The sequence below is a fragment of the Pagrus major genome, chromosome 1 (assembly GCF_040436345.1).
Source record: "Pagrus major chromosome 1, Pma_NU_1.0".
NCBI lineage: Eukaryota > Metazoa > Chordata > Actinopteri > Spariformes > Sparidae > Pagrus > Pagrus major.
This window is the reverse complement of record NC_133215.1, coordinates 15,491,671-15,508,223: the sequence shown is the minus strand read 5'-3', so window position 1 is coordinate 15,508,223 and position 16,553 is coordinate 15,491,671. Positions and strand designations below refer to the sequence as shown.

General features: G+C 37.6%; 1 protein-coding gene and 1 pseudogene across 1 annotated transcript; both read right to left on the bottom strand.

The window, feature by feature from the left end:
- Window positions 1-3,284: 3,284 nt before the first annotated feature.
- LOC140994260 (solute carrier family 22 member 7-like) lies at window positions 3,285-8,086 on the bottom strand. The gene is made up of 10 exons (XM_073463863.1): window positions 7,706-8,086; window positions 7,509-7,612; window positions 6,792-6,946; window positions 6,356-6,524; window positions 6,112-6,235; window positions 5,916-6,025; window positions 5,330-5,544; window positions 3,834-3,942; window positions 3,424-3,630; window positions 3,285-3,288 (listed from the first exon to the last, which is right to left on the bottom strand). Exons 1-10 carry the CDS (start codon window positions 8,084-8,086, stop codon window positions 3,285-3,287), a joined length of 1,578 nt encoding a protein of 525 aa, XP_073319964.1.
- A 2,610-nt stretch (window positions 8,087-10,696) lies between these two features.
- Window positions 10,697-13,725, bottom strand: LOC140994170 (solute carrier family 22 member 7-like; annotated as a pseudogene).
- Window positions 13,726-16,553: the final 2,828 nt, after the last annotated feature.

Here is a 16,553-nt window from a genome sequence, read left to right as displayed (position 1 = left end):
TATAGTTGCATCATGGCCGTCTACACACTCTAACTTTAAAATTTATATCCAGCTAAATAACATCTCTGCCCCTGTACCGTTTTTGCTACTAGTGGATGGGTTGCAGGTTAACACAGAGGATGTATTTGGGTCATCTGGTTAACAAGGGAGATTGCATCTGCTCTTTGATCACTGTGACCTGTTGTAAAAAATAAATCATTTGCTAATGAGCCCACTATACCACAGTGCAAAAAAACCTTTCACAGCCATGCACAATCAAACATTTGGCACTAGCCTGATAGTGGCACGTGAAAATTAAAAGTTGTACAAGCTTGTGCTGGTTTCAATCACTAGATCACAGTCGCGTTCAACTTCAAACTCTATGTGAGGGAGAAATGTGGCTGGATTTAGAGGTGGTGAGTGTTTTACAGTGATGTGTGGCTTGTAGTTACTGTTTGTTTATTGTTTATTGTCTTCAATGCATGCACCTTATTTACCTAGACATATTCCTCGTTGGTGTTTCTGATTCTGACAAAATGATCACTTCATAACCTGAATAACGTTCAGCTGTCATGTGTTGCGGAAGTGTTCAAAATGTGTAGCACTGAATGTGAAACATGTACAACACAGTCACTGGCCAGTTCAACAGGAGCAGATTTATCTATCATGATTGCAACAGCAGCCACCGACCTGAGACACCCAGAACAACAGGAGAAAGCTTGGATGAGTAGTACGCCACAGGGCGGTAAAACGACCCATGCTTTTGCGCCAAAACGCCAGAGGCAAAGTCGTCCCTCTCACAGACATGAAGGTGAAATTTCTGTATGTAATCGGGGAGGCCCAAAGCCGGAGCTGCCTGAAGAGCGGCGTTCAGATCCTGGAAAGCAGTGTTCATGTTTTCATTCCACTGCAGTGTTTAGCACTGTGGCTGCTCGTAACACAGAGTCCATTGCAGCGTAATCACAAATCCAATGACGACAGTAGTTAGTCATGCCATGGCAACAGTCGCTGACCGTCTCTCAACACATGACCAATACAATACTGCAATTTCTGTAAAGAAGCCAGCTGCTGGCCTTTAAATGTGAATGCAAACAGATACTGGCTATCTCTAACAACGGGATTGAAAAGAAGGCTGAACACAAATCAATGACTGTGTAGTATTTTGAATCTGGGGGCAATGTGAGAGAGTTTGTTAGTTTTAACATAAACAATCCATCTCTCACGGCTGTTACTGTGTGTGTGTGTGTGTGTGTGTCCATCTGTAGCGGCCTGTATCAAAGAATGGCATTTTATCACCATCTCACTGACTTGTTTTGGTTCAAAGCCTGCAGTTATGGAAACAATGACGTGTGGTTGGGATTCTACAATCCTGGGTAAATGTATGTTGTTTTTCAGACAATTTGACAGACAACGCACACCCTGAGGGACCCTTCAGTTGTAGGCTGACAAGCATATTAGAGTTTAGACAAAACTGACAGAAGGTCAGGACTGAGAGAAAAGGGGGCAATTACAAATCTGTCTGCTACTTCAGCACCATGGATTTATCAATACACAGCACAGTTAGGCTACTGATAATTAAGAGCCATCATGGCTGTCTACACACTCTAACTTTAAAATATATATCCAGCTAAATAACGTCTCTGCCCCTGTACCGTCTTTGCTACTAGTGGATGGGTTGCAGGTTAACACAGAGGATGTATTTGGGTCATCTGGTTAACAAAGGAGATTGCATCTGCTCTCAGATCACTGTGACCTGTTGTAAAAAATAAATCATTTACTAATGAGCCCACTATACTACAGTGCAAAAAAAACCCTGTCAAGTTAACATTTGGTTACCAATGAGGAAGAAATGATTGTCTTAGGGTTCAAAAACTAACATCTTGTGTTTTGTTGTGAGAAATATTTGATGGACTGCCATGAAGTGGTTGTTTGAGTTAACTCTATTGACATTACAATAAACATTGTTGTACTTGTAAGAACTTGTCTTGGTGTGCTCATAGTGCAGGACAGGCAACATCAACGCAGTTAATAAAACACATTCAATTACACAGAGTACTAGTTAAGCACATCAATATACCTTAAGTGTCTACTTTAAGCAATAAAGGTGGATCCTGTGCACATCAAACCCACACCTGTCAACAATAGGATGCATTTCTCTGACTTCCAGATGATGGCTGTGTTTACTGCTGCCTGAACATTAGATCACTGAATCATCCTTTAATAATACTTCTTCATTATTTTTGGAAGCTTCAGTAGTTGAAATTTAAACATTTCAAGCTGAAGTGAGGACACTACAGTTGCTTGCTATGTTTTTCCCTTCTAATTATCACACACCAAGTCTTACTTGTAAAACACGATAAGAAAGAGGAATTGTTTTCCAAGATACAAGAAATTTACAATAAGTCACCTGCAAGTATTGAGTCGGTTCACACTATTGGATTGTCAAGTGGGCGACCTTCCTTAATATTTTGCATTTTTTGGCACGTTTCAAGACCTGCGTGCTTTCTGCTATAAAACCATTCAAACATCTAATTTTCAGCCTTTTTAGGACAAGGGTGCTTTTTATACCTCTTGTACTAAAATATTAAATTTTTTTCAACAGAATTTTACCATAGAGAATGAATGGAAAGCACACGATCACAAGGTTGGCGGTTTCAATCCTGCATTCGGCTACTACTACAACCTTTACTACCACTATTACTTTTACTACAGTCATTATACCTCTGCTATTACTTGTACTACTGCTGCTGCAACTGGTACTACTACAACTGGAGAAGTCCTATGTCAGACCTTCAGCTGACTCTCAATGCCGGTTCGACAGATACTACAGGGCCGACACATGTTCAAATACTCCACATTTTAGAAGTGCCCTGGTAGCTCAATTGCTAGGGCATGTCCCCCATGTACAGAGGCTGTGTCCTCGTCACAGTGGCCCGGGGTTTGAATCCATCCTATAACTCTTTACTGCATGTCATCCACAAACTCTCTCTCTCTCTCCACTTCCTGTCACTCTTTCTTGTACTATCACAATAAAACCACGAAAGGCCACATCACTCACACATTATGATGTTTATTAAGCTTTATACACACATACTGACATACACATAGCTGTCCTCCTCAGTGGATAATTGGTATATGAGCATAAAGCTCATGTACACAGGACTGTAAGATCAGTGGTTCGAATCTTGACTATTCTTGCAAGGACATTTAGAGTTGAAAAGAGTTATACAGGTAGGTATGTTATAAGGTAACACATTGTTTATTCTTTTCTTCTTATATTCCCTGCAACTCAAATTATGAGTCTTCTAACTGCAATTAGACAAAATTCAGAGTTGAGATTTATCCTCTGGTGTGGAGATTGATCTTCTTCTGAAACACAAAAAACATCTTTATTTCATAACATATCTCTCATTTAAATATTTGGATGCAATCAGAAACAAGTACCTTGTCTGTTCCACATCCTCAATAGTCTCTGGCAGACGGACGTTTCGTGTTTCAGCAAGAAGAGAAGCTGACAGCCCTCCAGCAAAAGCCACCAGGGTGAAAATAGTACTCGGTAAATGACCCCACACTTCTCCAGCAAGAAGGATCAAGGGAGACACAGCCACGCCTGTACGGGCCATGAAGGAGCAGAAACCCAGTCCATTTTGCCTGTGTAACCAGAAACACAACATTCCGGTAACAATCAGAAACCCCCGTTTCAGAATACGACTGCAACTCCTTCATGTATATAGACCTAATCAGGGTGTTTAGTAATCCAGGTGTTTAAGCATCTATACAAAGGAAAAGACCTCTGTATAGATGCTGTTTGTAAATGTAGATAATCTAAGCTCAATATTCGATAGCTTACTGACCTCATTACTGTGGGGTAAAGCTCTGCTGTGTACAGAAATACAGCTGTAAAAGCTGCCTCTGCAAACATTTTTCCCAAAGCTCCCACAGCCGTCCGAAATGACCCCTTATCTGAAAAGAAAAAGTTGTGAAAGGACATTTTAACCTCAACTTTATAGGAGTCCAAGCCAACATTGAAATCGCTCTGATTTTTATTATTTTCTTTCTTCCATATAAAACTGACCCCGCAGCCTGCGCCGTAACAGTTATGTAAGCCAAACTTTCAGAACTGCAGGTGCACATACAAGATGATGCCTCGCTTGTTATTGTCAATTCAGAGGTTCATCACTGTGTATTTTTCAAAAATATGAAAAAACAATAAATGTCTATATCTATCAAGTGGTTAGAATTGTGTCAGATTGGTCCAATGGCTTGCCTGCAGTAATATTAGATAACTTGGTCACATATGTACATTATGCTCATCTCTTTATTTCATCTAATTTCTATGCTACTTTCACCAAAATGTTTAACAATACACTGGACACCAGCAGAATGATGTGTGATTTCTTTCCGAGTTTTATCACTTGTTGAATTCCTGTGAATCTTTAAAAAATTGTTGGACTCCTGTGTCTGTCTTCCCTGCTGAGGATTGAGTAGGCATGGGTTGAGAAGCCTGTGTTGACACACTTCCCAACCCACCCAACCAGTCAAACTGTCTGCTCAGACAGGCCCGGTGGTTATTTGTATAACTTCACCTTGCTTTTCAATTTATGTAAGTCTAATGTAATCAATATAATAAACATACTAAATGAATAATGACTAAATAAATAAATAAAATGAGACATGTTAAACATGGAACAAGAAGCAAGATTAGGTGAATGTAGGGTTTTGCTTGATAGATCTAACATAAAGGATACTCACAGCAGGAGGGACATTAATATGAATAAATATTTTCAAACTGCTACACTCTCTCCGGCAAATTTTCTTAACTAACCTGACTTTCTCTCAGCTGCCACAAACCTGACTGACTTCCACAGGACAGGAATTTTCTCTCATTCACCTCCTGTATGTGCAGCTGCAGAAGAGCTTTTGGCTATTCCAAATCAACTTTCAGTCACAAACTACTTTTCAACAAAGGTTCCCTTAGCCCACTGTTGTCTGTGTTTCCAATGTGGCCTAAAGACCTGCAAAGTTTAGGCAAATGAGTCACCTGATGGCTGTTTTCACTTGTCATTCTTGTTCACCACTATACTCAACAATGCCTGGACTTCTTTGTCAGTCCATCTGTTGTATTGTTTCTTCTGTTACGGCATGCCGCTGCAGATTTTATAAAATGATGACTGAAATAAATGTTTCAAGTACTTGACCAATCAAAAAGGTTCAGGGGTAAAATAAATTTAATTTAGACTGTGGTCCTTGTGGTGGAAATGCCCTGAGTTCCTCTGAAGGTTCCTTGTCCCTGGAGAAAGTTCCTGCAGTGGAAACACAGCTAAAGAGACACACACTTAAACTGATTTACCTTGAGGGATAAACATGTTGCAGAAAATACAAAGTCCAGTCAGAACGAGTGCTCCAGCTTGACTAAACCGTCGGCCAATTTTTTTCAAGCTGAAATAGATGAAGGCTTTTGCTGGTATTTCAATTGCGCCATAGATGAACTGTGTGAGATAAATGTTCACACCAAAGCCCTCAATATTCAAGCTGATTCCGTAATACGTACAGGCCACTGCAAACCTATTAACAAAAAGAGAGGAAAAGTTACACATTTGCCCCGAAAAAAATATTGTTTCTAATTAGCTGGCAGGTTTTGTGACCAATTACTTCAATTGTTAAAAGTTGAACATTTGATCTAAATCATTGTGCAAGGTCACTGCAGGTAAGTGAGTTAGGTAACACCGCATGATAATATAGTGCTAAGATTTTTCTATTTCAGGACATCTGGAAGTGTATAATCATGGTTACATGATAACTGCAGCACAGAGGAGCTGTGTTCAAGCTGTCATCCCTTTCTTAAAATGTGCTGTTCTTAGGTCGAACAAGTGATATATGGACAGTGGATCATTCAGATTGGCTGTTTAAAAGCAAAAACAAACAAATGTATATACCACACAATGCCAGTGAGTAGAGCCAATCTCCTCATTCTGGGGGTCCTCACAAGGTCCAAATAGGAATATTTTTTGTTTTCATTTTCTACAAGTATTACTTTGGACAGAACCTGGAGAGTAAAACGTAAACGTTTTGTCAGAATGGAAGTTGCTATCAATATCTGACAAGAAATGATCAGACTCTAAAGTTTTGTACCTCAGGCTTTAGGTCAGCCATGAACTGCTCTCTGCCGTTGACTTTTGCACACTTGGTCAGGTAAAAATGAGCACTCTCCACCTTTCCGTTACTTATCAGCCATCTGGCAGACTCAGGGAGCCACCTGTGATTTTTCATAGAAAATCCAGAGTCAGACCTCTGCCTCATTAAACAACTTAATACGTAAATCTAGGGCAGCTTCATACTGTAACAACTGAAAGGCAGGAAATCTATTTTTGCTTACCACCAACAAACAATGGCCAGACACAGTGGAGAGGTTACTGTGGCCACCAGGTACCTCCAGTCATTCACAAAATAGGCCACAACAGGGAGTAGAGCAGAACAAATACTCCAGTCCAAGCTTATCAAAGTGCCCACTGCAGTGCGATGCTCAATGTCCACCCATTCAATACCTATAAAAAGCAACAATAATTAATCAAATCTATTAAAACATACCTGACGTTACTTATTGTAGATAAATTAACACTTCATCAAAAAGTTATATCTTCTCTTATTATCAATAAAATACAAATGCTAATATAAGTTAAAATACAAAATGGATGAAAAGGTAAAAAGGAAGATATTTAATGTAATTTAGTATATATTTGTTTGCATGTTACTTTTTCTTTCTTGTTTTCTGACAATTCTACTAAAGACGCATACTAGGACATAAAACTCACAAAGGACCACGGTGACTATACTTATTCCAGAAAGTCCCAAACCAGCAAAGAACCTCATGGCAGCAAACATGGCGAAACTAGATGAGAAAGCACTTGCAAATCCAAAGAAGGTGGTTGTCACATAGGACATGAGAAGTGTTCTTTTCCTGCCAAACCTGTGAGATAAATTATAGATAAATCTATGGGAAAGGTCATGTACAAATAGTTTGACAAAATATCTCAGAGGAAGGTGATTAACACTCTATTATAATATATAACAATACATTCCTATTTATACAGTGTCTTCTATACAGAAGTCATTACATGTGTGTGTTAGGGTTCATTTAATGGTTGTGGTAAAGGTTAGAAATATGTTCAGATTCTGCAATCAATTATACTTTAGTGTACATCAACTTTCTGTCAGTCAATAGCTGAGTATTAACTTTGGACTTTCTTAATAAGAAGAACTAGATTTGCTTCTTTCTTTGGTGCATCTAAATTTTGAGCAGACTGAACAAATTAAGCTCTTCTATTCGTAAGTGCACTATCAGCATATTAAATTAATTTTTAAGGATATCACTGATGCAAACTAAAACCACAACAACAATAATTAAACAATGACAAAACATTATTATTTTCTCTTTTGTATAAAAAAAATTTGAATATATTAATGTGATTAAACACCCCAAGATGGAAATGTGTCTGATTTGAGAGTCTGAGAGTTAAAGGCATGAACACCTGTCACTAAGGTAACCAAATACAACTGCTCCAAGCATGACCCCCGTGAAGAAGATAGTGGCTGTGGCTTTGTTCACTCTTCTCTTATCACAAACAAGATCCCACTACGAGATAAACACACAAAGAAAAATACAGAAAAGTAAAGCATGAAAGAAATTAAACTATTAAATTATATATAATATAAATTAAATTATTACCTCTGTGGCCAGAGTAGACTTGAAGGTGGTGTTATCGTACATCCATCCATTCTGACACGGCACTGTGGGTAGGTCAGTGATGTTGGAGGAGTTTATCAGCATATGATACTGAGGCTCTGCAAACATCTGACAGGAGTTTAGCGTCCCATCCTCCTGAACTGGAATACTGACAATAAGTTTCTCTTTGTGTGATAAATTGCTTAAAACACCTCCATAATCCAGAGAGGTGATGTCGCAGTGGTGAGAGGGAACAGCCGCTATCAAATTATTCAGCATAAAGTTAAAAGGCAAAGTCATACGAGCAGCTAACATCAACAGGATCGTCCTTAATTGGAATCTCCCAAAGCCATTCACCTCAGCCAGGATATTATCAAACTTCATCTTGAAAATAATGCAACACTTCCAGTTTGGAGAAACATAAATATATCAAAAAAAAAAAATATATAAACATATATCACAAAGCACAAAAGTGCAAAATAGTTTGAGAAGGAGCCACTTTTGCACTCTGTTAAACCTTGTTGGTCAATGGTCCGCTCAGAGGATGGCTGCATATGTAGTCTCACAAGAAATCATTTGTTAATTTATAACAGGGACATTGCCCAAAGTGTAACCATTCTCCATTGTATATAGATAAAAACGGGAACTATGCACACTGTCTGAAAACTCAAATCTCATGTATCAAAAACAAAAGAGACCACATTGTTCTGACTCAAATAGAATTTCTAAATCATACTTTTGCAAACTTCTAAACACAAATGTCATAATTTAAGACACTTTGTTCACCTGGAAAAAAAAACCTGGCCTTCAAAATACCACACCCTTGTGATTTGTAATGGAATCAAAGCAACTTTGGTTTTAACTCAAACAATGTTGCAGTATCAACTATAAGTTTACAGTGTGCTGGGTTGTGAGCTCACTGGATAGACAAATTAGTATCATACCCTATTTTGCTACAATGATTGTGTCTATGTAATATTTATATAATGTATTCACAGAATTGTATTACAATACAACAGCCGCATTTATACTATATGTACCATAGAATTGCATCCTTTTTTGGGATGAACCCCTGAACCCCTAAATGTTCAAAAAGGAGAAGATGAAAACAAACCGAACAATTTTATATATACTTGAATATGTGACATAACCTTATGAAGTCAAAACATATATATGTCAGCATTATGATGCTGGTAGTGTTTTAAATGTATCAAACCAGTGATTAAATTGGTGCTCAGTAAGAGATATTCCTGTGATAGCTGTGTGTGTTGTTCTGGTGTAAAGACTCAGTTTGACAAGAGATAACATGGTTTTGAGTGCAGCGTTTCATTCTGCAAGAAATCTGTGGGGTTTTGACAAAATAGTTAATGTTTTTCATTCTTGTGCTAAGAGTATTGAAAAAATTGTTCAAAATACTTTCAGAAAATGTGACAAATATAGTATAGAACTGAACATTTATAGTATATAGTTTGGAGGATATTATAGATCCAAGATGAAACTGACAGAAGGGTGGGACTAATAGAAAAAGGGACAATTACAAATCTGATGCTACTTCAGCACATTGGACGGTATCATGGATTTATTAATACACAGCGCAGTTAGGCTATTGATATTTCAGAACCATGATTGGGGCCATATATTCTGACTTTCACAAACCTCAGATAAAGGATCAATGAGTCAGGCACACTACACAAACAGATTCAGCGAATATGGACTGTCCGCCTTTTTCATATCATTGTTTACCCTCTTGTCATTAATATACATATGAATATATCAGTGTGTGTAAAGGTCCAGTTTGTACACGAAAGGCTCTCTCTAGTGCCAGTGTTTGGTTTGCCTGTTTTGTAGTATTGCAACATAACTCTAACCCCCTAAATGCTACACACTGTACTCTTAATCTGATCTGATTGTTGTATTAGGGTAGTATTAGGGAAACTGTAATAAGAACATACAATTTCAGTCATGTGTTATTCTTTAATTATTGTATTCATAAGAACATAATCAAGGCAAGGCAAGTTTATTTGTATAGCACAATTCAGACACAAGGCAACTCAAAGCGCTTTACAGGCTTTACAGGCGCATACAATTACAGAAAAAGCATTTAAAATACATTAAAACAAAACATTAAAACAAGTTAAATAGGAAATAGGAAAGTAGGCTAAAATAGAATAGGTTTCCTACGCCAGCTTCCTGGTTTTTGCTGGATTTACCTCCCATTGTTCTACTTGTCACTCGTCCCAGTGCACTTTATATTTATCCTTAAGAACCTGCAGTAAACAGTAATGTTTACTGCAGCTTTACTCCAGGCAAATTACATCAACCCCTCCATCCATCCATTATCGATATATGCTTACCTTGGCAGATCACCAGCGCGGTCTGATATACAATATACCCTGTACCATGAAAGCAGGATATAACACTTAAACATGCATGTGACTATAAAATGTCTAATTCCAATAAAATCAATAGTTGTGTTCTCATTTAATTCAACTTTATTGTCAACCACAGGTACATTTACATTTCCACTTCTCTTGGGTTTCTTCTTCTGGCTTCTTTTATTGTTGATTTCAACGGTACACCTTTGTATCTGACAGGCAGTTTATTTGGATTTCAGCAGTGTTTAAATGTGAAAATCAAAATGTCTTAATAAATTGTGTAACAAATATACTGTGGATTGGTTAAATATCATTCTCATTATCAACAAATGTGATTTTCATTGAATCTCCTTCCTTCTTGTTGACTGCACCCTGCAATATAGACATAACTCAGGTTAGTCATTTTATCATGCATGGATTACTGAATTCAGGCAACAACAAAAAAATGTTTTCGTCTCAGGGAAATGATTAAAGCATGTAAATTATTCAGGAAGATGTTATACAAACTGCATAATGTACTGAAATGAGTTAACTTGGTTTTGCAAGGTTCAGTAGATTATTCTTTAGCAGCAAAGGTTACTGAGGTTCCTTTAATATTGAATTCTCTGCAATCTTTCTCTTACACATTTCCTCTTTACCTTGGTTTCTCAACATCCTCGATGAACTCTGGCAATCTGGTGTTTAATGTTTCAGGCAGGAGTGAGGCCACTAAACCAGATCCGACTGCCACTGCGGAATAAATGACTGCAGGGAGGAGATGCCACACGTCCTCCAATAGCATGATGAGCGGAGAAATGGACACGCCCAGCCGTGCCACAAACGAAGTGTAGCCTAAACCATTCTGTCTGGAAAATCAAAGGGCTGAGGTTAATGCAAAACTGTAAATGGGTACATGGGGTCACAACCAAATAGAAGATCATTGTGGTCAATCTTGCTACATAAGATTGTTGTTGACTAACCGTACGACCGTAGGAAAGAGTTCAGTTGTGAAGAGGAACACAATTGTGAATGATGCTTCTGACATAGCTTTTCCAATGACTGCCACAACAGTACGAATAACCCACTTATCTGAGGGAAAATGTTTAGATATTTGATAAGATATTTGATATTTGAATTTTCAGAAATGTTGATTAAAAGATTAAAATTAAATTATTAGATTTAATAAAAGAAACAAAAACCTTTTGCAACAAAAATGTTGATGAAAATACAGAGACCAGCTGACAGCAGAGCTACCATCTGACCAGGTCTTCTACCAACTTTCTCCAGGAAGAAATACACACCGATCTTCATTGGCATTTCGATGGACGCAAATACTAACTGCGTGAGGTATGGGTTTAATCCGAACCCTGTGATGTTCAGACTTATCCCATAATACGTAAATGCAACTCCATACCTACAAAATGGAACAAAGGTGTCAAAAACAATAACTATAATCACTATACAGAAACAGCCAATCTACTCACTGGTGGTCTAGTTTGCTAATGTAGGTCATATGGAGGCATTAGTGTTAAATTGACACTGTTTCGTAACCAGTTAAAAGTTCCTTGTAGTATGTTTAATTCACAACTGTGACATTGACATTGATCATATCTAACTCTCAGAAATCCTGAAGTATTCCTCTAACCCATGGCATGACATTGACACTTACCATACTATCCCTAAGAAAACAGAACGTTTCCGAATATTTGGGGTCTTGAAAAGATCTACAAACGAGTACTTCTTATCTTTAGTTTCAGCTTGTGCAGATTCCAGTAATGCCTGTGAGAAAGCAGAAAAGACAAACTGTTTATTCACAACACTTCTTTACATTACAGTAGTTTCTGTCCTTATATCACTGTGAGATTTCCGGTTAACCAAAGTGTAAACAACTAAATTAATTGCACCCTTGGTGTGACCGAGGCCATACACTTGACACTGTCGTTCATCTCGGCACATTTCATGATGTAATGATGAGCAGCATCTGCTTTCCCCTTTGCCAAGAGCCATCTTGCAGACTCTGGAAGCCACCTGAAGCAACAAACACAGTGAGTTCAGTGTCTCATTGACTTCTAATAGAAGCTTTATATGCCACAGTGTTTAAAATGTGATACTTAATACCTCCAAGCAATGACAGACAGTATGAGGGGTGAGGTCACTGCCAGAATGAGCATCCTCCATTCATTAACACAATATGCAAGTCCTGTCAGAAGCCAGTTCCCAAGTGTCCAATCCAGGCTTATAATTACACCAGAAAAGGTCCTGTGTTCAACGCTGAACCATTCAACATCTGGGGAAATTTTTGTGAGAACAAATGTGATCAAATACTTTTCTCATCTCAGAGATGAGCATTGTTTGAGCATTAGCATACTTACTTAAAACAATAGAGATGATACTTATTCCCGCGAGTGACATCCCCGTAAAAAATCTCATGATGACAAACATTATATATGATGTGGAGAATGCACTTAGGACTGCAAAGGTCATGGATGACAAATAAGACACCAAGAGCAGCGGCCGTCGGCCAAACCTAGTCATGAGAAGAAAAGCTCAAATCAGTGACTGTGTTCAAAACTATTGAGATACATTTTACAAATGTATTCAATTCGCAAACACATGTTCTTCTAATCAGTTATAATTTAACATTATTTAAATTATTGTTATTATTTATGTTTCTTTTAGCTTTTTAATTATTTTATTTATTCACATTGCACACTTTTTGGCTTATTATCACTAATAGTTCTCAACAAGTCAGGCTTGTAACATAAACAGTTTATTTACACAATATTATTGTTTTTTACACACTCTACTTATGTTTTAATATTTAATCTGATCTGACATTTGATACAGAGTGTGAGTGACATTGTAGACGAATGGAGGACATGCTGAGTTTTGTCATTAACAATCTTACCTGTCACTGAGGTATCCAAATAAAGGGGCACCTAACATAACACCAATAAAGAAAATGGTGGCTGTTGCCTTGTTCATCCCTTTTCTGCTGCAAACGAGATCCCACTACAAAGAAAAACAACATGGAAAGTATTAAAATAACTAATTTTGCAGTTGTCAGTCCTTGAAGTTGAAATATGGCTTGGTCAGAATCACATTTTCTTTTTCCATTTTATTTAGCTTTTATTTCATTTAAACATTTCAACTACAAAGGATGTTAACAAACATTTAATATGATATCAAGAAATAAGTATTTTGGCTTTAATGTCTTTGAAGAACATAACATTTAATTAAAATATAGGCAACATAACATGAAATAATGCTGTTATCAAAGACACTTACCTCTGTTGCCAGAGTAGATTTAAATGTTCTGTTGTCATACACCCATCCATCCTGACACTGAACAGTAAATGTATCCTCACTACTGTTCAAGCCTGAAAGATGCTGATACTGCGGCTTAGAAAACATTTGACAGGATCTCGGAGTGCCATCTTGCTCTGTCGGAATACCAACAGCCAGTCTCTGTTCCAGAGTTAAATTCCTGAAGTCGCCCCCATCATCCAGAGCAGTGATGTTACAGTGGTGAGAGGGAACGGCTGCCATGAAGTTATTCAGCAGGAAGTGGCATGGTAAAGTAATTCGAGAGAACAGCTGAATCAAGACTAGCTTGATTTGAAATTTCCCAAACCCATTAATTTCTGACAGTATGCTGTCGAATTTCATTTTGCTCTGCTCCCAGAGTCAACAGGAAGCTAAATGTTGCAACAGCGAAGTGGAGTTGGGTGACAAATTTACTCACGCCATTGTTAATTATTATTCAGCAAAAGAACGAATTTTGCATTTCACTGGACCCAATAACTGCAATTAACTCAGTCTGTCTGTCAACAAGACTAGGGCGAAACCATGTGCTATAAATTGTTACACGGATAGCCAGTGGTAGAGTCTATACTGTGAATTACAAGCTATTAAATGTTAATCTGCAATTTTCTGTAGTGTTCCCAGTAATATTTGTTCTTATAGTGTACTGAAGTAGCAGATCACATGACATCGTTAAGCTTTTGATAAAATGCATTCTCAAGGACAGTACTTCCAACTCATATCTTAAGATTTTTGATATGAAAGAGTACTTAATACAACTTTAATTGCAACCATTCTTATTATCTATTCACTCCCCCTGGGATGTCTCTCTTTCTATGACTCAACAAATTTTTACATAAAGCTCCTTCAAGACCTAAAAATAAAACACCACTTTTGCCAGAAAGCAACCAAGCTGTTGACAAGTAGTTGATGTTTGTTTTCAAATACTTCACTTTTATTTATAATACTTCATTTCTGGAATTATCATTAGTATTATTTCCTATTTTCGGACATTTCATAGCAAAACTGTTATTTGATTAATTAAGAAGATGCAAATTTAACACGTACATGCTTGTTTATATTCCAACAAAAGCAACATTTCATGTTCATTTACAATATTTCCAGAGGGGGAGTCTCCAAATGAGAGAACATTGAATAAGCTCAATATTGCACGGATACTAAATATCATGAAAAGCACAGATAGGGCTGGATTGGCAGCTACTCTGGATTGCACCATGTTTAATCTTGGCACTTTTCCTAAAGTAGCAGCCACTTTGCAATATGCTAAGAGTGCAGGAAAATATAGTGGTCTTAGTTGCATGTGCTGCGGCGACCTTGGTACACTGTCCCTATCAAAGAGCCAGGGAGGTTAATACATTCATATTCAGATATAGCTTCATACCTGGACGGGTTGTGGGAAGTTTAGGTTAAATTCTGTCTTACACGCTCAGCATTACATTAAGACTGCCCCAAAGACTGAACATGAATGACACGTTTTAGTAAAATAAACAATGAATCAAAATTGTATCTACTGGAAATAATGACTGAATGTGAATATCAGTGTCTGTACTGTACAGTAGTCTTTCCATTCCCATATTATCTCTGCAGACCAGGGTTTTTTGCTAAAGTCAGATTTAGTTCCATATACGGGCATCCTGTCAAAGAGAACAGCAGTCTTACCTCATCTATTTACTGTACAGTAGCTTTGTGTAATTTTACCTTGAATTTTATTAACCCTATTTCATAGCCCAATTTGACAGCAATTAGCAAATTATCTTTTGATGCAAATGTGGTTGAAAAAGTATATTTGTTTGTGTAAAGTAGTGTGTACATTTCATTGTATTTATTTGTGTTGTGAAGACATTAAATTATCATCAAAAGCATATAACCTCCATAGATTACAAGCATTTCAAATCACTCTAAAAATATCTTTAAAGTTTTCTAAGGACAAGTTCATTATGTCAAAACGCTGCAGCTGCACGATGCTAACTGAGCTGTGTCTGAAGGGGACTGGGGGCAGGAATACCCTTTCTGGTCTCTCTTTAAATACAGTAGCATACATGAATGAGCAAGGCCGTCCTATGAGCAAGCTGGTAGGTAACCTGAACATCTGCAACCCATAACAAGTGCTCAGATTGTCTTTGCCATGGTCGTGCACCGAAACCAGCTGGATATCTAGTCGACTATGCTGGATATCGATGAGGCATTTTCTGGACAAACATTTTATCTTTTACACTTGATTCAAGGATGAACACTGTGAGTAGTGTAACTACTTCCTTATTTCCTTCAAGAGCAGCTTTCTTGTAAAATTTAATTTGCAGTGAAGTCATATTTCTTTGTTTTATTAACCCTAATGTTAGAAATTTAAGTTAGTGAGATTTTCTTAATGTCTTCATGCTATTGGATTTGATGGCTGCCTCTATGTATTGGAATAAAAGACTGGGTTAAATTTTAATATCACAGTTTCATTTTGTTGGTAATATCTTTGATTGCTTCATTCTTTACATTGGGATTTTATGGTTATCTTCTGTACGAGCAACTATCCTAGAGTAGGCTGCATGGATTACATTATAATGTAAATAAAAAAAAAATCTGGCTTTGTATAAGTATTGTTTGTAACATCCATCTGGGATATATTCCGTTGATTTTTGCTCTGTTGTATGGCTCCTGTGAATGCTTCTCAATAGTGGTTGAGGAAAAAACAGACTAATTAGTAATAACATGGAAACATCTAATCCGCTAGAGCCCAGTCCTCGCGGGGGTCATCCCCCAGACCAAGAGTTCACTCGTCCGTCAAGGATGCTGACTGCCTGTTTCCATGGTAATGAGTCAACATTCTGAAGTTACTGCCATAATAGGAATCAGAAACTCCCGAAGCACCAAAGTAAGGATTAATGATGGTTGAGTGTCAAAATGAAGTGGAACCAAGTGTGAAGAGAAGCAAGGGCATGGGACAAGTTTCCAAGAGTCCAGACCTTTTAGTAAGCCTGTGTCTGCATGTGTCATAGGGCCTTTGTAGAGGTGTATAGTAGAAATGCAGTAGAAGTCGTGTTGGCAAAAACAATTTATCCAACAGACTTCCAGCCATCAATGAGTGAATGTGTGCAATGATGCATAGCACTGTCACTGCAGTTTTATTTATTGCTGAATATTGCTTTTTGATAACACTGCTGTTCTGTCACTCATTGTTCAGC

Excerpts from the sequence above, each read along its gene's own strand:
- LOC140994260 (XM_073463863.1), bottom strand. The coding sequence starts at position 8,086 with ATGAAGTTTGATAATATCCTGGCTGAGGTGAATGGCTTTGGGAGATTC. Across the intron at positions 6,947-7,508 it reads TTTGGTTACCTTAGTGACAG|GTTTGGCAGGAAAAGAACAC; the intron begins GTGTTCATGCCT and ends TTTATCTCACAG. Across the intron at positions 6,026-6,111 it reads TGGCTGACCTAAAGCCTGAG|GTTCTGTCCAAAGTAATACT; the intron begins GTACAAAACTTT and ends TTTACTCTCCAG.